The following is a 23,435-nucleotide window of genomic DNA, read 5'->3' as shown; positions in this document are numbered from 1 at the left end:
TGTCAAACATGCATTTTTTGGCATTTTCTCCTGCTATTAATTTTACAGGTTCACCTTAATAAACCTGTTATTAAATGATATTAACTGATATTTGGCCCTTTTTTTGGTTAACTGACAAAATTTATCTGATATAACGTAAGGATTAAAAAAATCCTGGCTATATTGCCTTTTTCTAGGATGGGGAAAGGTATTCAAAATGTGACCTTAAAACAAAACAGCACTGGCCATTCAAAGGTATCATCACGCTCTGGGAGAGGTAATAATTGACTATTAATTGACTTTATGCATCCTCTTTGTTTTTATGCTTTTCCTTATTGTGTGTTATAAATATTTCGTTGCATAACAGACATGAAAAGAGTACAACTGATCCCTGTGAGCCAAAAGCTCAGGCTTCAAACTGCTCTAAATGCTCAGTTTATCATCCCAGCAGCTTCACCCACCTGCTGGTAAAACCTTCTGTTTACGAGGGCTAGCCAATCACAAGAAAGTTGTCTTAAAGGCAGATGATGGATTGAGGTGAAGCACAAAGGCTGCGTATTACGTGAAAATCATTTTGACATGTGAATCATACACGCTGAGAATAAAAACAATGTGCAGGAAATAGTTCCTGTTTAGTAAAAGGCCCGGTCAACACTGATAACAGGCCTACTTTACGAAAACCAGCCAGCCAGATTTACAGACTGTGTCACGTCTATGCCACATTCAAAGAATCAAAACAAACTCATCATGCTGACTCACCTGCACTCCAGTCATAAAAAGATAAATATTAGTATTGGTTATTTAAGGGGTGACTTGAAAAAAAAAAAGAAACACCATCACAATCTGTAAATCTAAGCAAATCTACTATCTGATGTGTCATTCACCAAGACCAGTACGGCAGTTAAAGAGTTTTTCTTTAAGCCTTTAAACACTATTTACAAACGGGAATGCCTCATTAAGCCTGAGCTCTCATCCCAACATCAGAACTGAATCATGTCATTATTTACAACTCATTTCAACTCCTTATCTGATTCATCTGCAAGGGCACCGGTTTGTGCTGGCTCGCTTGTATTTGGTTGTGCTGCTTTTAGTTTGAGCGTTTTAGAAAACCCTACACTGGGGTGCTGGTGATGGTCACCACACCCCGGCGGTTCAGAAAATCTGGCCTGAAACAGAAGTAAAAGCCCCCAAAACATAAATATTCATATTCCTGTGAGGAGTGTTTGAGGAGCTCTAAGCTTCTGTAACACCTCCTCTAACACTGCGTTTTATTATCATGTAAGGCTTCTGCTGCCAGCTTCGTTTTCACGGTCATGTTTAATGTATTTTTTCCCATCTTTTATGGAAAATACACGGTGTCCTTAGAGCAGAGTGACCGGGGAGTGGCAGAACAGACAGGAATGTGTTTTAAAGGCAAAGACAGGGCAGCGTTTTAACTCTCAGGATGACTTGGACATTCTGCTTCCATAGTTTAGGGTTACACTGCAGCAGCTGGGCTCGTCCTCGCTGTATTTAAACAGCCTACATGACTGAGATTTTTCCAAAAACGTGGATGGTTTGCTTTGAGCTCACCTGTGACTATCAGGCTTTTTGAATGACCATTCAGAAAACAGTTATTTTAGTGGCAAACAGATCTACGGCCAGTTTTGTTTTATTTATCTCATACATTCATATATACAGAGACACATTTAAATCCGTGACATGTCTGTTAAGCAGCTCATGCAGCAGAGGGTTCATCACCGGACACTCACCCTGCTCAGGACCGGATTTCTTCCACAGGAGAGGCTGGGGAGCGATGCGGCGGCCGCTTCGGTGCTCCTGTGCTTGGCTCGCTGATCTACAGTCTGGGTGTAAACCGTCCTCCGTTACCGTGCCAGCCTCTGTCTCTCTTCTCGGGCTCGGCGGGGGGTCTCCTGGCAGGTGACGGCGGACTCTGATTTTCCTGCGCCCCGGGAGCGCAGCGCAAAAACTCTAATCTCCGCAGCTCGCTCCGCGTCGCCTCGCGCTCTCTGGTTGCCGCCCCACCGCCCCCTGACGTCATGGAGGAAAGCCCTGGCCGGTGACGTCACGTCACCGTCAATGTGGAAACCCCTCCCCGTGGCGCAAGGGCTAGTTTACTGTAAATGTGCAAAAATAAATAAATAAAAAGGACAGATTTGCTTTAGCTGCTTCTTAGATTACCACCTCTAACACAGCAGCACCATGTTTATCTATTAAGATATCTGTCGGTAACACATTGGGTCCAAATCCCAAACGATGGTGAACTCATTTCTATTAAACACATCAGTGAGCAGAAGCAGAAATCCCTCCGAGAACAAAAGTTTATTGTGCCAAAATGTTTCAGATAAGACATATTTACAGCGCCTTTGAAGATAAATACCACAAAGTGCTTCACAACACAAAACAAACATTTACCCAAAACTAAGTGTAAAAAGATTTTAGGCGCTTTTTAAAAACAGATCATGGAGTCCACACATTTCAGAGTTTCTGCTGCTATCAAAGCTCAGCCTCCTAGTTCTCAGTCTTGTGCTGTACAGCCAGCAGGCCCTGGTCACATGACCTCTGCTGGGGATGAAAATTTAAAGTGTTGTACAGTAGTGCTCTCTCATGCAGGGCTCTAAAAGCCAAATCCGAAATGTTAAAGTGGATTCTGTAGTTAATGTGGAGCGTCAGTGACCTTTAGGTGCTTAGAAGACTCAGTGAGAAGTCTCACAGAAAATATGTCTCAATGAAGCTTTGCTAAGACAAATGAAAAATGAATCAATAACCCAGATGTGATGAAATATAGGCGCGACACGATGATATCTCTATTAGTCATAAAAACAACACCAAGCCAGATATTTAACACAAGCATTCAAAGTGAAGACTGAGTCTAAACCTACACATAGAACTTTTAGTAAAGTAATTTAGTGGTAAGGAAACCTGAAGTTTCCATGAGCTTCGCTAAGTTGGAGAAAAGTGGCAGCCAGCCAACCTTTAAGTCTAGGAACACATTGTGGCTTAAGGGAGATATATATAGCGTAGATGTCATCTGCATAGTAGTGATAAGAAAGGTCTTTATATGTTCTCAAATGTCTATGTTTCTTATCACTCAAAAGCCAGCAGATATAACAGAAACAGTACAATCAAGATGTTGCTGGAGACTCCAAGTGATAAAGTGGCGCTGCAACGCCTGCCTGAAAAGGATCAATTATTAACGGTTTTTAGGAATACTTTTGAGATGGATCTATAACTGCCAAGAAGAGACGGGTCGAACTTGGAGTTTTTAAAAAGTGGCTGAATGACTGAATCCTTAAAATTACCAGGGACCTGATCAGAGACCAGTGAAGGATTCATTATAGTGAGCACATTTCATTCATTCATTCATTTTTTATAGTGAGCTCCTATTCTTTTCACCGAAATGTGAAAATAGGACGCTTTCATCGAGTCACCTCAGATAAAGAAACACGTTAGTCTTTCTAACATAACAGACGGAGCGAGAGGTAGAAAGAGACACGATGAAAGAAATGATGATGAAGGAAAATATTTCCCCAGACCCTGAAATGATTCCACTTTCATTTTAGAACAAAATACTAATAGTGAGTAATCGTTTCACCTATTAATAAACACAGCCTTGAATTCCAGCCACACTTCTTCACGTAGGAAACATGACTGGAATGTCATGTCTTAAATAACATCTTATACAAACATATATCATCAACAAGCAGTCTGATACCAGGAGATAACTATGACATGCTTTGTTTGAAGGACACAATAGATATATACGCACAACTATTCAGAAATGTTGCAATCCCACATTACATACGTTACCTTACAAGAGAAACTACAGAGTAAACATAAATAATATAAACACATATGGATCTGTGAGGAAAAAATTATGTTACAATCAATTTAAAGCTTACAGTTCAGAAGATTTAAATTCCTTTTGATCCAAAAATAATTTGACCTTTAAAATACAACTTAGACGTTACCCCATACAAGTTAATAGTTTGTGTTTTATTAGAAAGAATCCTAGATCCAACAAAGAGCAACCAAAGCAATGGCAAGAACATATAATACCAGGATAAAAATGCAAGAAAGTGTATGTTGAGGGGTTAACCGTCACTGCTTTGAGCCCACGTGCTGCTTTGCAATAATCCAGGGTGACTACTCTGTGCTCGGCTTTTCTAAAATAACCTCTTTGTTCTTATTGGTTACTCTCCTTTTCCTACAATTAAAGGAGGAAAGGTTTTCAGTATGAGTCATGCCAGATGTGTGTCATCTTTTCCTGTTTCCAAAAAAAGTCTTTATTTGAGTAAAGACCAAAAAGAAAACCTTTTTCTTATTTTTTTGTAATTCACAAGTTAAACTTATTTGATGCTTAGTCTAAATGCGAAGGATCAGTAACTGAATATTTTCAGTTTACAACAATACAAAAGGAAAAAAACGCACTTTCACATTGGAGTTACAAGCAAATCTCAGAAACAGTGACCTCTAGAGAGGGTTAGGTGACTTCTGCAGGATGCAGCTGCTGCTTCAGACTAAGCTGCAGGTAAGCTGCAGGCATGACATTTGGGTTAAAGTGATCATGTGATTTTTATGCTCAGACAAGTTCACATGCCCTTATCTGCTGCTTATCACTGATAAAGCCGACTTCCAGGCTCTTTTTATTTTATCTGGCTGATAAAATAAAAAACAGCTTTGTGCTTCTTATCACTAGTTTTACTGAAAACCAGTAACATATACACAAAAGCTCCAAGACACTGATACCATCATTGTGCTGTCTTTAAACCTCCAACTTATCCAGACATGTTCACACTGCACCAGTGAAATAATCTCAGACAAAATAACAGGTTACCGTACATTAAATATTTAAGACTAGAATCAACAACTCACCTGACTTCATTTGCAGGAGAAAAAGGATAAAGTCAAAAAAGCTTGGGACCGTTGTCCTGTTGCATGACCCAGTTTCAGAGAAGCTTTAGTTGTCAGTTTTGACTCTAGAATACTTTGGTATATGGAGAAGTTCATGGTCAAATCAATGACCGCAAGGTAACCAGGTCCTGTAGCTGCAAAGTCAGCTAAATCACCTTTCCACCACTGCATTTGCACTGCATTGACATGAGGTGTTTATTCCATGTTTGGGTTTCGTCAAATGTCCTACTGTGCAATGCGGTCAGATATTAAGATCATATTTGTTTAGGCTTTTTCTATTTGTGCTATCGTGAGCTTTAAGATTTAACATGCTGATTGAGGTCTGTGGAGTCTGAGATGCAGCTCTTATGTTTGTCATAGTTTTTCTGAGCATTGCATTTTGGGATGAACTTGCTGCCACGTCTAAGATTGCGATGGTTTGTTAACACACAGGTGATTGTTTTCCTGCATTTGATTAGATGCACCTGGCTGCTACTCATCTTCCTAATTCTTATAGAAGAAAAAGAGTTTTTCACAGGACTGCACAGCTGATAACACCTAAAAACCTGTGCATTTATGTTGATAACTGCTGCTGACAAACTGAAGTTTTGTCACATTGATGAAGTCTCCTTCTTAAAGCCAGTTCAGTCTTTGTTCAAAACTTTTTTTATGTGTGAGGTGTACAGACTTCATGGTTGAGGGTTAAAAGGTAAACAGAACCAATTTGCTTCAACTTTTAAGTTTAAAATTAATTACATGTTAGCTTTGATCATGTTTATTGCTACTAACTCATGTGTTTAGTATTTTTTTGACGTCTCAGTCAGACAACTCACATTTGGGATGATTCATGACAGCTGCGGATTACTATTAAGAGTTTGGTGTCAAGGCTCTGAGCTCATCACTCCCTACAAATATGATGACTAAACATCACACATGTGCAACTTAAATAGACCAACAAGTCTGGTACGTTTTGGGTGTAAGACGCAGTGCAGCTCAGTTAACATTTGCCTTAGAAACAGGGCTGTGTTAACCATCTCTGGGAAAAGTTTCACCATGCTAGCTCAAAGTGGAAACAGTGTAGTGACAGCAGCTTCATTATATTTTACACGAAGACTCGGAAACCTGTCATTTCCTTCCTGTGTTAGAAAAAACATGTTTTTAATCACAACAAAAACAAGTGGAAAACTTAACTTCAACAGTTTCCTGCTTAGATTGTGCAGCAGTGATAGGATCCAAGCATCAGTCTCCATCTTAAGCAATCTTTTCCAGAATGAAAAAGCCCCCATTTACAGGGCACGGAAGGCCACTGAATGTTTTCATTCTTAAGAAAACCACAGTGAAATAATATGCAATGACCCAGAATGACTCAGCGGATCAACATGTTAAGGCAGTGCTCGCTCAGCACCTCGAGTAGAGTTCAGGGATTCAGACAAACCCTTCTGGCTGCAAGCAAACACCTTACCGTGATTACAATCCCTAAACAAATCTTTTAACCTGTTAAGGCCCCAGTGGTTTCATGATCTCCTCCCTTTTGCACCCATCTTTGGGTGCATGGGTGCTTAAGAGGTTAATAATCATTATCTTTCCATTTTAGATAATGCTAGTTCCTGTTTTATAATCTTTCTCTTGGATAATTGACAGTTTTATGATGAAAGCATTCTTGCTCGTGGAGATCGACGCGTTCACAAGTTCACTTTCTTGCTAACGTGTTGCTCTAAAAGATCTGTTAGTCTTTTTTTAGTGAGAGATGTGAGGCCGATGTTTCAAACCAGATTTCAAAGGTAAGAGGCAAACCTGACAGGTTATTCAACACGGTTAGTGATATTATTATTCCTAACCCGCATGCTTACGTTCGTAATTTTTTCAATAACAAACAGAAGCAGTAATGTGAAAAATATAAATTCTCCTTCACCATCTTTGGTGTCTGTTTGCTTTGTCTGTTGTTTTAGAAAGTTGGTAAAAATCACTCATTCAACAAAAACATCCTCGTGCTCTTTTGACCTTGTACTTGCACCTTTGTCCAAATATGTCTTTCAGTCTGTTGGCCTCGGTGCGCTCACTATAATCAATGCTTCATTGGTTTCCGATCCAAGTCCTTGCTTCTTTTCACATTTCTGTCACTCACGCTTAAAAATAAAGTCTAATCAATTATAGATCAAATCAAAAAGTATTAATAAAAATTAGAAACAGCCACAGAAAGCGATTGTTACCAAGTTCAGGTCCTCTTTCACATCTCGTCTATTGTGCGAGTCCTGTTTTGGGACCTTTATTGTTTCCTCTTCAGCACATTTTGAGCATTTATCAAAATTTCCAACACTGCTATGCAGATGACATTCACATATATGTCACTCTTAAGCTCCAAGATGTTTTCAAGCAGCAGATGTTGCACACGTACTTTAGCTCTATTAAAGGTTGGATGGTAAGTTTCATCCAACCTAATGAGGAGACGTCTTTGATGTGTCCCTGACAGATTTGCGCCTATGGTCGTGGAAACTCTGGCTCCTCTCACCAAGCTGAGTTCCACTGTGCCGTGCTCTGAACTGAAAGTGATTATTTATACCTTTATTTCATCATATTTGGATTATTATAAGTGTTTCTGTCAATCACTTTTACGCACAAACTCACCGATTCTTACCAGATTTGTATTTCTTTTAATAAAAATAAGCCATTTTGTCATTTTATGCAGTATTTAAATTTATTTTACTTTGACTTGTGGTAATTGCGCTGCTTTAAAAACAAACAAGCTTTTCCTCTGTTTAACCGAGGTCCTTTTACTGTATTGAGCAATTTTGCAATCCTGTATTTATTTTACTGAGCTACCTTTAGGCTATTTTCTATATGTTGTTTTCAATTTCTGAACTTCTGAGATAAATTGAAAACATCTTATGAGCAAGTCCAATTTAGTGTATTTCTCATTATTCATATAGATCCTCGATCCTTCAGACATCAGTGTGTGATATGTGGAACTGTTAAATAGGAAGTCACTTCATTCCTCACTGCACACCATTACTGATAGCCTGACTTTAACCCTAACCTTTTTATGTGTCACTTCAGGTTATGATATGTCAAACGACAAGCAACAAACGTGCGGACACTCGATAGAAAATGTGCATGAAATGTCACGGTACTCATACACGATATTTTATGATTTTATTTCTCGGATTAAAGGCCAAGTGAATTTGAGACTCGAGTGAAAAACAAAACGCACAACATTTGATGATTGTAGAAAAGCAGGAAATTTATTAGAAGGGAAAACATGAGGATTGTGACAACAAGATGGCTTTGTTTATTCCTGTCATGATCTACTTGAAATAGAAATGTGCAACAAAAACCCCAAAACAACCTTAACTTATTCAGTCTAAGGAGTCCCCTCTTATTGCCTGCCCCTCCCCTCCGTTTTTCTGCCCACCTGAGCTGTTTGCCAGCTCCAGTCCTTCGCCTCGGTGGGCATGAAGCAGCTCTGAACTCAACCAGCTGGAAGACAAGGGGGAGAAGGAAAGAAAAGTTTTGAGTGAATTTCTAGAGAAAACGTAACCAGGCATGACTTCAAAAACAAAGCTTCCTCGGTCAAACAAAATGTACCTGCCTATCTCACAAGCCCATAAAAAAATGCATTTAAGGTGGACAAAAACATCCAGACTTTGAATCAGATTAAACTATAGCACGTGTACATTTACAGCTTTCAAAGAGTGACAAAACGCATTGGAGGCATCACAAAGCACTGCATGGAATATTAAGGTAAATTTAGCATGAAATCGTCTCATTGTGTTGAGTAACAGTCTGAAATCTGCCTCCCGGGAGCGCCAAACATCTGTTGTCGTTTTTCATCACAACAGCCGGGAGAGACTAAAAATGCATCAGCATTCAAGGGAAAGAGGAAGGTAACACAGTCTGCATGCAAGAAGCTCCTACTGAACACCAGGTGACTACAGAGGAAGGAGGCGGCTCCAAAGGTCAAGGAGGAACAGAGGAGTGAAGGATGAGCGCACAAAGAGGATACAACTGGAAAACCTAAAGGCTTTGTTGTTTGTAGAAGAACATTTTTAGAAGAAAAAAAAAAAGTTTTACAGCTAAAACTGCTTCAGCGAACATAAAAATAAGCGGAAACTACAGAAACAAGATGAGATGAAACGAGATTAAACAGTATTCTTTGGAAGTCTCTATTTAGTGTGAAGGCGTTCGTTTCTTTTACTGGTTTTCCTTTTAGATCACAACTGTTTGATCTGAAACAGCCACCATCAAAACAAAAACAAAAGGTTAAATATAAAATACACCTTTTGGGAGCTGCAGAAACAAAAAAGACTGAACTTAAAACATTTCCTTGTAGTATCTACTGTTAAGGTTTTTGCAATCGTCCTTCAGCTCATGTCTGATCCTTGTGACGTCACACAAAGTGATGTCAGTGCTGAGAGCCTGAAGCACAGCAGAAACACAAGTTTAAAAAAAATAAAGTTCACAGTTAAAATGTAACTTTTGATCTCCATTTTCAGACCTCTGAAGTAAAAAAATAAAAAATAAACAAGCATCTTAAGAGGGGGGAAAAAAGGAGCTTGAGATGGCTTCATTGTGTGTGTTTAGCTCACGACTCTTTAATGTGGAACTGCATTGCATATCAACCCTGCAATAAGTGATTTTGTGCCACTTAGGGGCAGCAGACCCAAGCTGAATCACTATACACACTGACATACAGTAGTGTCTTTTCCTCATTTTCTGTCACATATATACAGCACACACTGTTGCAAATACACACAGCAAGCTCATTAAATATGGCCCGAATTTCAACTACTGCACGCATGTTTCTCCACACATAGCACATATTCATATCTTTAAAAGTCCCCAGACTTCACACAACTCCAATTCAGAGATGTTTCTTTGTACTCCTGGATCTGTTTGAAGCCACTGAGAGGAAATGTGTTTCATTTAGTCTTCTCAGGCGCGCAGAAGCCCCACAAAACTGATGCTCAAGCCTTGATTATGAGCTGATAAAAAAGCAGGAGATAAACCGGCTCAGTTCATTCAGTGGATGAACTGAGCCCAGTTTAAGGTAAATATGAAACTGGAAATTAGCACAGCACGTCCCCTTTTAAGTCGATACAGTGACAGTAAGAAAACACTTGCTTCTTTACACATCTTGCAGCCAAAGAACATTCAAGCATTTTTTAAACTATATTTTGGTCTCGACCAACTCTAGAGGAAACCATCTTGCTCTTTATCTGCTAAACATTTCATTGCAAGTCTTAGTTATCTGTAGCTGTACAGGTAGTAGGTTTTGCATGAACAGATCCCTGCTTTGGCTGAAAAATTACACCTCAAGAGTGGCGAGGTGATTGTGTTTTATCATACAACCTAATCATAGCCGCTAAAAGTCTTCATGTCTTCCCAGAACTCTTAAAGTTTGGTCACAGTTATTTTAGGAACTAAACACCAGAGAAAAACCCCAAGAGTGTTTTTTTTCTAATTACCCATCGGCAGTAAACATGCTGACTAAACTGAAATGTCAGTTATCTGGTTGCAAATCAGTCATCACAGATTCAGACGTGAAATTATCTGACAGATTCTTGGAAGCGGTTCGAACTATTAAAATTCCAGGATCAGCGTCAAGGAAACAACATGTTGGAACCAAAACTTTGTAAACGCTGCAAAAATATTACTGGTATTAACAGGCTGAGCTGACATCATGCCAAAAAGTGAGCATCCTGTTTCACAGTTAAGTACATAGTGATTAAAAAATTAACGGTATTACGACGTAAAAAAGATGAAGTGTGTTCTGGGAAACAACTTGGGGGAAGGAAGTGTCCACTTTCCACTCCTGAGTCATCACTTCTGTAGCAAACTATATTAGGAAACACAAATGAGTCTTGTTCTACACTTTCCCACATGTCAATAGATCGCTATTTCTGGATCCACTGTCAAGCTGCTCTAGACCAGGGGTGTCGGACTCCAGGCCTCGATGGCCGGCGTCCTGCAGGTTTTAGATCTCACCCTGGGTCAACACACCTGAATAAAATGATTAGCTCATTACCAGGCCTCTGCAGAACTTCAAGACTTGTGGCGACAAGTACTTTCCAATATCACCTCTAGTGAAGTGCAATCATACTTTTGCGCTTTTCTCTCTGCCAGCGTGCTGCACCACACCCACCGCGGGCAGCAATGTGTGGATGGGAGGCCAAAACTGAGAGAAAACGATGGTGTGGACGTAGCCTTAGGTAAAGCACAGTGTCTTCTGCATAGAAAACAGAAGTGCATTAAGGATCTTTATCAGTAACTGAGGCGGTCAAAGTGTGAAGATACAAGCTATTTTTTTCCTTTAAGCACTGAAAGCAATACCACTAATATGAGAGCAAACTGATGTTCCAGTCTTGATCTGCTGACTCGGTTTAAAAACATTTTAAGTCCGTGTGTGTCAGACTGAGCAGATTTGTGACTGGTTCAGCTAACATGCTGGTGTTTTCACAGTTAGCGAGGGAAAAAGGCCCCCTGTGGAAAAATACGCTGACCTGACTGAAGTACACGAGGGAAAACAGCTTTAAACTCACACATAGGTGCATAAATTGTACTGCAAAACTCATTTTTGTATTTTTGGCAAATGTCAGCATTAAATTGATGCTAAACAATGACGCAACTTATGTCAGGTAAAGCTCAACTTATAAGCAGCGTTTAATTTTTTGCCATTAGAGTTAAGTGGAAATCTGATTACCAGCGAGTCTCAGAGACACAGATGGCCTTGAGAAGTTAAAGCAATGCTAAATATAAAAGTAGACTTTCAATCATACCCGTGTTTAGATCTGAGCGAGTTGTGAGTATCGCTGTTGATGCAAATTGCAGCAGTTGGGCACTACGGGGGTTTTAAAGTACCTTAATTGTGTACTTGAGTGCGTCATTGGCCACGGGGCCAATCTGTGGCCAAGAACTCACCCTCCTGTTTTCAGAACACACCTGAGGCTGTTGCCACAAACATTACTGTGCCTCAACTTTCCCCCTGCACCCTGCTGCAGAGGTTCAGTCTGCAGACCTCTGACATCAGAATATAATTCATACTATGACACACTCCACTTCCGGTTTTGCTTTTTCTTGCACTTCAGATGCATTCAGGGACAAGAAGGAGCAGCAAGTACAGCTGGTTTGGAAAAACAGAAGATCTAATCTAACATTAGGAGAAAAGGTGAAGAAAAAAGGGCAAAGCCATTGATTAAACAAGAGCAAACCTGTCCAGCAAAGGCAAACAATATGCAACAAATGTCATTATTTTCAAAATGCGCTCTGGTGAGGAGCATCTATACAAACGTGCACGGCGTTCTGCACTGCTTAAATGTCAAAACCTTCTCACATCTCTACGGTGAAAAGCAGCAGTGTGGTGCTAATCGATGAGCTCTATTTTGGCTTCTTCTGTGATGAAGAGTAACGAAAACGATTCTACATCCGCTCTGTTCCTGTAACATTGATGATGCATTGCTGCTGAATTTCTTGAGCCGTGACGGCACACCGAGTCTCCATCTTCCCCGTTTACACTTCAAAGTTACATTTTGTTGCCACTCTGACACTCGATCCACTCTTGTATAATCTCCGCCACGCGGGGGGAAAGAAAACAAAAAAACATGAAAACAGTCAGGTGAAGGGCAATGCGGCAAAGAAGGAAAACTTTAAATGAAGAACACTTGGTCTTTACAGGCTGTGGCACGAGCGGGCATTTCCGTGGCGGCGGAGAACGCGGCTACGATGGAGGCGAAGACTACGTTTGGGTTCTGGGCAGCGTCGACGGCCGTGTGCAGACCCCTGGCACTGTAGTACTGCACCAGAGGGGACGTCTGCCGGTGGTAGGCTTCCAGGCGCGAGCGCAGGGTGTTCTCGTTGTCATCGCTGCGGCGGATCAGGGGCTCACCCGTCACCTGAGTGCAGAGTAAAAAAAAGAAAACACATAAGACGAATCAGAAACTGTGTTCTTCTGAGTTCGCAGATCTTTATCCCTTCTGCCTTCTTTCTTGCATACACAACGGCTTCTTCTTTGTTTCTACTCTGTAAGCGAGCAGAACAGGATTTTTTGGAAATTTTTGCTTTATTTAAAAAAAAAAAAAATTGCATACAAAGTGTAAAGCACGTTAAAAGTAGAAATGCCCGACAACACGATCGGTTGTGCAACTGATTAAAAAAGAAAAGTAAATATCACATGACTAATCCAAAATGCATACAATTTTACTTTATGAGTTATATTATTGTTTCAGTCTCTATTTTATTGTACAGTCTTTACCTTCCAACATAAAGTGAGTTGATGCAAATGTTGTTGTGATTTGGTGCTATACAAATAAAATGTAATTGGAATGTAATTAAAAAAAGTAATATCTGATTTAATATAAAACGTCCTGTATTTAACTGTAAATTGTACAAATGAACTGTTGCATCGGAAACTGAGCAGATAGCGTTCGACAGTTTTCAAAGCGAAACTTTTCTCAATTTGTGCTTGGTACAATATTTCATCAGGGGAGAAACCCCCCCCCCAACCTTGTGAACACTTGATTTGTTGTTTCTGTTTCAATACTAAATATAGTGTTTCACCAAACATCTTTCAATTAACCATAAAAGGCACAGCACCAATGAGTTTTCAATCCAAATTGTTTTTTTGTGCCAATATAGAGTTAAATGCAATGCATGTGGACGCACAAATAGGACTGGCATTAAGCCCTGGTCACTCATTGACCATTAAACATTGCTTTTGTGCACTGGGATGTCAACATAGCAACATGATCATTCGCAGTCAGGTTTCTACCACGTTGCCATAACTACAAAAGCTGTTGTTCCTCAAACTAATTTTTTTAAAAAGAAAAAGAAAAAAGAAAAACAGCAGAAACAGGAATCAAAGCACCGACTTAGGATCTGATGTTTTTCTGCAGAATCTCTCCTTTAAGCTATCGCATTAATCTCCCCCTGTGCTGGCTGTGAGTCCCTGTGCTCTGGTACTGACGTACGACAAGACTCAGACTCGTGCCTGCTGTCAGCACCTGATTACAAAAGCTGGGAGGTGAACGACACGCCGAAACAACTCCAAGGTGCAGCAGCAGTCATGTCCCACTTTTGAAACACTCGTGTTACGCAGTACTTGTGGGTCCAGTCACACCTGACATTCATTACATGTAATGTAATGAATGTCAGGCCATGATTATGTCAGGCCATGATTACCACATCACAACAGTGCAAGGTGCAAAATGTGTGCTCAAACGACACACACACACACACGAACCAGCTTGGTGCTAGTTTCTGCTACATTAGGTTCAACAGCACCTTAAACATCTGCACACACAGACTGAATTGTTGCAATTTTCACTAAAGCATAAAACTGTACAGTCGTTGGAACGTCAAGTATAAAACCCAAAGGAGAAACTGAATAATTAAAATTAAGTCTCTCTGCTGCACATTCCTTAATCCACAGAAATCTCAGGAAAACTTCAAAGCTCTCTACAGTTGTTTCTCCGCATCTTCAACAGCAGAAAGAAACATGAGATTATAACTTCCAGTTGTATTGCTTCCCCTTTTTCATGTATGTGTGCAGACGGAGCATGGTTAGACTGCCAAAAAAGAAAAACTTCAACTTGAGTTTATTTGAAGAGCAGACACTTCTAATGTGACTCATGTCACTTTATTAGTAACAGGATGTGTGAAAATGAACATCGAATACTACATTTCAAAGAGGAAACATGCCTCATGTATGCAAACACATTTTTCTACACATTAGTGGTTCTTATCTAACATTCACACACACTTATACTCCAATGAATGCATTGGAGAACAACTTGCCCAAGGACACTTTGGCATGCAGACTGAAGCAGCCAGGTATCGAACCACAAACCTTAAACCCTCCATGCACATAAACACAGGTAGTGTTTGTAATTTGGTAGTCCTTGTTCTGCCCTACAGCCACCTGAACTTGTTTTCCACCTGCAGCACATTCTGATTAAAGAAGCCCTCCAGTCTGCTGAAGAGCAGACAAACAATTACAGTCACAGCTAAAGTGCAGGTGGAATCTGAGAACGGTGGACTGTTGAATCAGAAACTCTTTGTAAAGCAGCCAACTGATATCATGGACTACCACAATGGAGACGTAAAGAGTGGAAAAGTGTTTAAGGAAAACGTGAGAAAGGACACACTGGCTGGCAGGCAGCGACTCAGCTTTTGGGTATCGGTGAAGACCTGCTAACTGTTCATCAAGTTTGATTAAATTCTGACAAACACTGTAGGAGTACTGGTTCTTGTGACGCGTGGGTGGATGACAGATAGCTCATTTTATAAGCTCATCAGTCCTTAACATAGATGAGCTAAATATAAGTCAGCAAAGAGACTTGGGAGGTGTTAAGCTACCCGAGTGGTCTCTGTATGATAAACCCAGACATGGTCAACGCCATGTCTTCGTCTACTCACACACTGGTTGAACTCTACTTTGAACTTTTGCCATCTGCCAGGCTGAAACAACTTGTTAGCATTTTTAAAAATCAAGTTAGTAGATGGCCTAATACATGACCTTTGGTCTTTTATTTAGTACATGTGTCATAATCTCCTGTTGCAATAGCGCAGACAAGGAACTTCTCGCCGTCGCCACACAAATTTTATTCAGTTGCTGCCAGCAGACAAGTTCCCACATGCAGAAAATAAAATGAAGGAGTGAAGTATTCAACCCAATACTGAGTAACAGCCAGTGAAAAGTATTTGCCCCCTAAACCTAATGACTGGTTGTGCCATCAGCAGCAGCAAGAACTGGATTTAAGTGTTTGTATAACTCGCAATCAGTCTTTCACATCGCTGTGGAGGATATTGACGCACTCTTATTGTTGCCACATTGGAGAGTACAAGAATGAACGGCCTGTTTATGGTCCTGCCAAAACATCTCAATCAGGTTTATGTCCGGACTTTGACCAGGCCACTGCAAAACATTTTTTTTAATTTTTGAGCCAATAAGAGGAGGACTTGTTGGTGTGTTTCAGATCATAGTCCTCCTGCTTAACTCAAGTAACCCAGGGCACAAAATGATGGCTTGACATTCCAGGATTTTCTGGTCAGGAGCAGAATTCATGTTTCTATCAGTTACAAGTCATCCAGAGCCTGAAGCATGAAAGCAGACCATCACACTACATCATGTTTGTCTGCTGGTTAAAAATAATAATAATAAAATGCCATGTTCATTTTACTTCACATGTAACAGGATTCAAACCTTTACAAAGTTTGACTTTTGTGTCATCAGGCCACAGGATATTTTCTCTAAAGTCTTGGGGATCATCAAGATACATTTGCTAAATATCAGACGAGCCTTTTTTGTTCATCTCCCGTGGATGCCACTTTTGCCCAGTCTCTTTCTTATTGTTAAATCGCTATGTTGGTGCACCACTGTTCCAAATTTACTCCACTTTCGGATAATGGCTCTCACTGTGGTTTGCTGGATTCCCAAAGCCTTAGAAATGGTTTTGTAACACTTTCCAGACACAGACTTTGTTTCTCGGTTGTTTCTTTAGACACATCTTTAGGCAAGACGTGTTGCTTGTGATCATGATGCAATCTTTTAGCCTACTTTGCTTTATCAGAGAGGTTGAAGAAAAATCTGGTTTATCACAGTTAATTCATGATTTTGGGGGGCGTCACTTACTTTTCCACACAGGGTCAGGTAGGTTTGGATAGTTTTTTTCAGGTAATAAATGAAATCATCATTTAAAAACAGCATTTTGTGTTTATTCTTGCCATCCTTGCATAACATCAACATTTGTTCCAGTTGATTTGTTTGCTCCACTCGTTTGTGATACAGTTTGTTCTTTAAGAGCAGATTAGTGGCTCTATTTAATTGAGAAAATGTACTGAATAATCTAAAATGCATGGAAACACTGATCTAAATCTTTCTGCTGGTTTCCAGGCTGGCAGTCATTTTCGGTGGGTGGCAGTTTAGCCAGAAATGGTTTCTAAGTGGGTGGAAAGTACTTACGTCATCCTTCATGGACTCTTTGGGGGGGTTGAACTCCTCGTGGTAGGAGCGGCCGCTCGGCTGATGAATTAGTCTGGGGAAACAGAGGGAAGATGGTAAGCAGAAGCAGAGCACAGGACAAGGACGTTAAAGAAATCAGAGCAAGAGTGAAGGAGGTTTGACAACCACGGTGACTCATTAACTACTTAACTGTCCTTTTTTTCCCATCCCACATGATGCCCTTGTCCTACTTGGGCTTGAAAAGGCAGCAGTCTCTTCAAAAAGGACCCCCACAGAGAGAAAGATGACTCTCTGTAAACTAGATATGCTTTCTACTCAGCGTGACGTGTGAATAATGCGGAGTGGGTATAGTGAAGAAAGGGGACACCGATGAATGTCTGAAGAGACGTCTGCGTGTGGGTCAGCTTCAATTCAGGGCTCAGTCTCATTCTGAGTGTTCTGAGACTTGTTTTGTAGATCATTAGACGTATTAATGTACTGCATAAGAACAAAAGTAAAAGGAGAGAAACACGCCAAAGAAAACAAGAAGTAACAATTATAACTTATTGTCCAGTTCTCTCTCATTTCAACATGTTCAGCTTATGCAAACATTAGGTCAGACCAGAAAGTAACACATTTCTGTTTCAGTTCACCAGTGCTGACTTTCTCAACAAAAGCTGAATGCAAATCTTGTAACAGTATGTATAGCAATGTAATAGGGATAGAACGAGGAATGAATAATGATGAATCAGAATTCAGAATAACTGATGCATTGTTTTGAAATGTACCAGAATAAACTCCATTACTCGCATTTCCAGTTTACTTAGATGTGAAGGTCACCGAGGTTCAAAGTTATGTGGTGTTGGCGACATACATAGGTGACACGCCACCAAAGTTCACTGCAGAAGTCTCAATCAGACATTGCAGCTTTCAGCAGACTAGCATTCTGGATATAGCTAACTGACAAACCCATGAGTACATGGCTGATTACCAAATTACTACATAATCCACATTAAAGATGTTACTTTAGTAAACTTTCATTTATAGTTACAGAAATACAAAAGGTAAAATTCACAGCACATTAATATGAACATCACAAAGTGCTTCACAAAAAAATGATAAAACTTTAAAATGAAATGTTACCACTTTGAATATAATTTGTTCTACTGATATTCAGTTCCTAAACCAGTGGGGAATGAGGAATGAGGAGGAGCTTCTTCCCCCAGGCTATTCGGGCCCTGAACCAGGTGTAGGACTGGACTCTCACACACGTCACCACACGCACCACCACACATTTCCTATAATCCTATAATTCCTATAATTTATAATCCTTATCTTTATAATCTCTTCTGCTATTTGCACATTCTTTACTGTAAATTCCTAAGTTAATTTGTAAATTTTTGTAGTAAATTGTAAATATTGTAAAACTTTTCTTCTGTCATTTAATGGTCGGGCATTGTACAGCTACAAGCATTTCACCCCCATGTCATACTGTGTATGGTTGTGTGTGTGTGACAAATAAAATTTGAATTTGAATTTGATTTTAAACCATGTGCGGACACTTATTGGAGCTGATATACTGACTATGGATGCCCTATTACACATTCAGCAGATGCAGACTGACATTTTGAATGAGGTGGCCACTCTGTGAATGCAAGCATTAAAATCCATTCTTTTGTTAGCTTCTTCCTATGATTACAATATCTGCCTCTTCAGCAGCAAAATGCTGTGTGTTCATCACCTAGTTGCCAACTAGGGCTGTGCGATATGACCAAAACCTCATATCCCGATATAAGACATCTATCGTCCGATAACGATATAAATCACAAAAATGTAACATTTTCTGTAAATTCTGTGAATCTCGGGCAGCTCGACTTGCGGGAAGTGTTTCCAGCTGGGCGTCGTGTAGCTGGAGTCGAGTGTTTTAACCGATGCATGAAACTATACATTTTTAGACATAAGTTGTAACGGCCGCCATTTTCTTTGTGAGTATTTATTACACAGCGTGCTGCGGGGACCTCGGGGATTCTGTTTATTTTGAAAAGTCTCAACAGGATCTTGAGCTTTATTGTGAAAGGTTTATGTGGAAAATAAACAAGCGGACACGCGGTGGTTTTACCGTTGTTGTTGCTAACCACAAGGCATAAAAACAAGTGCTTGTCCGTCTGTAGTGTGGTTATATTAAAGATAAGAGAAGGAGAGAACTTTAAGAAATGAATATAGCCACTACAGTGACCATCAGAACAATGAAAAAATATTGCTGTAAACAGTTTATTTTGCGACACCACGAAACAAACGATAGCGTAAAATGAAACGATAGATGTTTTTATACAGTCATCCGATATATATCGTTATATCGAACAGCCCTATTGCCAACCTTGTTTTCTGTTTAGACAAAGGCTTATTAGCGGTTAGGGGATCAACAAAATCAAGAGACTACTCTGTGGGCTCATCACCGGGTAAATAGTAGCTGTGTTTACATTGAAAATCTTAATTGTGGCTGCTTGAGAGCCATGAATTAGATCAAAGTTATTCAGATATTAGAGTATCATGTTTTTTTGTTGTGCACTTTAATATCCATTTCCTGTTGCTGTATAAAAAGATTTTGTATTGACATGAAATAAATGTATAAGGCCAAAATATTGTTGCTTGATAAAGAGGAGTTTTTGTGTCCCTGCAGGTCAGCGATGAGATGGTCGTGGAGCTCATAGAGAAGAACCTTGAGTCGCCGGCCTGCAGGAGCGGATTCCTGTTGGATGGATTCCCCCGAACGGTCAAACAAGCAGAGATGGTGAGGACTTAATTTATTAGTGTTTTGGTGCGTTTTTAATGTTGATTTAATAATTCATGAGCATCGTGCAGTTTGCTTTACTTTAAATACAGATTGGCTAATGAAGAGATTAAACAAACTAGTTTTAATGTTGATTCATGAGAACTGAGCATGCTGGTAGGTTTCTTTTTCAGCTTTTGGTGCTCACAACTTTTATACTTTTTTTATTTTATTATAAGTGTGATCACCAGTTTAGCTCGCCGAGGTGAGCTGTGTTTTAGCTCAGTGAGATGAACAGCCGTTCTGAGAGCGGGAGGCCCTAGTTCGAATCCTACTCATGGCAACATTTTATTTTCAGTAAACCGTTCAACTTCTTTAACTCTTTTCATCAAAAATTTCAGCTTCTTCACTTCTTTTAGCACAAATTTCAGCTTATTCGCCTCTTTTCAGCAGACACTTCTGCTTCTTCTGCTGTTTTTAGCAGATTCCACAATACGGCATTCATACTGCATTTTCACAGGAAATGCAACTTTTTCTAGTGTCTACATTTCATTTTCTTTTTTCAGTTTCAACTTTCCTAACAAACTGATAACACACACAAACTCTAAAACTATTTTCTCAAATATATTAAACCTAGAACTCAGAATAACCAGGCTAAAATTAATGGATGCAAATAGTTTTAGGTGGCATAATTAATCTGTTTAAAAGGGTTTTGTGAACATTGTCCTCATCTACTTTAAGTTTCTTCAAACTTCACAGAGAAAAACAAAGCTTTTATTAAAGTTTAATTACATAAACCTAAAAACAGTAGTGTTATACAGTCGGTTGTCAAAAAAGTCAGTTTGTACTTTGCAGCAGATTTTAGTTATGTTTGACTTCCTGTGTTTGTCTCTTCAAGCTGGATGACTTGTTGGACAAGAGAGACGAGAAGCTGGACTCTGTGATCGAGTTCTCCGTCGATGATTCTCTGCTGGTTCGCAGGATCTGTGGCAGGTGGGAGTCAGTATGGTAAATGGCCTGTATTTGTATAGTGCTTTACTAGTCCCTAAGGACCCCAAAGCGCTTTACACAACCAGTCATTCACCCATTCACACACTGGTGATGGCAAGCTACATTGTAGCCACAGCCACCCTGGGGCGCACTGACAGAGGTATGACCGAAAATGATTTATTCAAGACCAGAGAAAGAGTGTGGTTTATTTCTCAGGTGGGTAGCAAGTGGACAATAAGGGCAAGTTGGTGATTTTCCTTCGAGTGAGCAGCTCCTCATTCTGTCAGCGTGTTAAACCTACTCAGGTAGAGTAGATTGATTCATGTGGACGGGAGGTTCTGGGACAGTGAGATGATGTTAAGGAGAAATGGAGCATGAACGCACATGATTAGCAAAAAGTAGCCTGTAGGCGATTGAGCATCTGCAGCAAGAAGGTTTGCAGATTCAATTCTTGGAGAAGTCGACGTGTCCGTCCCTGATGGGACATGTTGAATACCACAGCTGCTCAGTGCCTGGCTGATACTCTAAAGAGCTTAGAAAGAAAGCCTGTGTCCGTATCAGCTGCTGATAATGACTTATGCCTTTTTTTTTTTTTTTTTTTTTTTTTTTTACACTTTGGACCCATGTTGATGAGCCACATGACAATAGTGGCGTCAACAACTAGATTTTAAATGCTTTGTACTCTCCACCATTTGGTTTTAGAACGAAAGAACGTTCTCGACTGAGACGTAAAACGTCCGAGAAGTCCAGTCACCTTCTTTCTTCTTTAGGTTCTATGATCTGGTTCCAGATTTTAACTCTAAAGAGACACGTGTGCAGAGAAAAAAAACATGATACTCTAATATCTGAATAACTTTGATCTAATTCATGGCTCTCAAGCAGCCACAATTAAGATTTTCAATGTAAACACAGCTACTATTTACCCGGTGATGAGCCCACAGAGTAGTCTCTTGATTTTGTTGATCCCCTAACCGCTAATAAGCCTTTGTCTAAACAGAAAACAAGGTTGGCAATAGGGCTGTTCGATATAACGATATATATCGGATGACTGTATAAAAACATCTATCGTTTCATTTTACGCTATCGTTTGTTTGTGGTGTCGCAAAATAAACTGTTTACAGCATATTTTTTCATTGTTCTGATGGTCACTGTAGTGGCTATATTCATTTCTTAAAGTTCTCTCTTCTCTTATATTTAATATAACCACACTACGACGGACAAGCACTGTTTTTATGCCGTTGTGGTTAGCAACAACGACGGTAAACCACCGCGTGTCCGCTTGTTTATGTTCCACATAAACCTTTCACAATAAAGCTCAAGATCCTGTTGAGACTTTTCAAAATAACATGAATCAGCTTGTGCAAGCAGCTGTAATAAATACCAAAGAAAAGCTGGCTACAACTTATGTCTAAAAATGTATCAGTTTCATGCATCGGTTAAAACACTACTCCGTACACTGCCAGCTGGAAACACTTCCCGCAAGTCGAGCTGCCCGAGATTCACAGAATTTACAGAAAATGTTACATTTTTGTGATTTATATCGTTATCGGACGATAGATGTCTTATATCGGGATATGAGGTTTTGGTCATATCGCACAGCCCTAGTTGGCAACTAGGTGATGAACACACAGCATTTTGCTGCTGAAGAGGCAGATATTGTAATCATAGGAAGAAGCTAACAAAAGAATGGATTTTAATGCTTGCATTCACAGAGTGGCCACCTCATTCAAAATGTCAGTCTGCATCTGCTGAATGTGTAATAGGGCATCCATAGTCAGTATATCAGCTCCAATAAGTGTCCGCACATGGTTTAAAATCAAATTCAAATTCAAATTTTATTTGTCACACACACACAACCATACACAGTATGACATGGGGGTGAAATGCTTGTAGCTGTACAATGCCCGACCATTAAATGACAGAAGAAAAGTTTTACAATATTTACAATTTACTACAAAAATTTACAAATTAACTTAGGAATTTACAGTAAAGAATGTGCAAATAGCAGAAGAGATTATAAAGATAAGGATTATAAATTATAGGAATTATAGGATTATAGGAAATGTGTGGTGGTGCGTGTGGTGACGTGTGTGAGAGTCCAGTCCTACACCTGGTTCAGGCCCGAATAGCCTGGGGGAAGAAGCTCCTCCTTCATTCTCTTCCCCTGGTTTAGGAACTGAATATCAGTAGAACAAATTATATTCAAAGTGGTAACATTTCATTTTAAAGTTTTATCATTTTTTTGTGAAGCACTTTGTGATGTTCATATTAATGTGCTGTGAATTTTACCTTTTGTATTTCTGTAACTATAAATGAAAGTTTACTAAAGTAACATCTTTAATGTGGATTATGTAGTAATTTGGTAATCAGCCATGTACTCATGGGTTTGTCAGTTAGCTATATCCAGAATGCTAGTCTGCTGAAAGCTGCAATGTCTGATTGAGACTTCTGCAGTGAACTTTGGTGGCGTGTCACCTATGTATGTCGCCAACACCACATAACTTTGAACCTCGGTGACCTTCACATCTAAGTAAACTGGAAATGCGAGTAATGGAGTTTATTCTGGTACATTTCAAAACAATGCATCAGTTATTCTGAATTCTGATTCATCATTATTCATTCCTCGTTCTATCCCTATTACATTGCTATACATACTGTTACAAGATTTGCATTCAGCTTTTGTTGAGAAAGTCAGCACTGGTGAACTGAAACAGAAATGTGTTACTTTCTGGTCTGACCTAATGTTTGCATAAGCTGAACATGTTGAAATGAGAGAGAACTGGACAATAAGTTATAATTGTTACTTCTTGTTTTCTTTGGCGTGTTTCTCTCCTTTTACTTTTGTTCTTATGCAGTACATTAATACGTCTA

General features: G+C 39.7%; 1 protein-coding gene across 1 annotated transcript in view; it reads right to left on the bottom strand.

Annotated features, from left to right (window-relative positions):
* Positions 1–1,730: 1,730 nt before the first annotated feature.
* ak2 (adenylate kinase 2) overlaps positions 1,731–23,435 on the bottom strand; it is a gene marked incomplete in the record, with an annotated part of 26,354 nt that continues 4,649 nt past the window's right edge. The window contains 4 exon segments of the mRNA XM_042213201.1: positions 1,731–2,096; positions 4,855–8,346; positions 12,539–12,758; positions 16,826–16,898. Of these exon segments, the coding sequence (XP_042069135.1) occupies positions 8,339–8,346; positions 12,539–12,758; positions 16,826–16,898 (301 nt within the window).

The sequence above is a fragment of the Haplochromis burtoni genome, unplaced genomic scaffold (assembly GCF_018398535.1).
Source record: "Haplochromis burtoni strain Fernald_Lab_line unplaced genomic scaffold, NCSU_Asbu1 Contig_425, whole genome shotgun sequence".
Taxonomy (NCBI): Eukaryota; Metazoa; Chordata; class Actinopteri; order Cichliformes; family Cichlidae; genus Haplochromis; species Haplochromis burtoni.
Note: the sequence above shows the minus strand (reverse complement) of the source record. Positions and strands in the feature narration are given on the sequence as shown.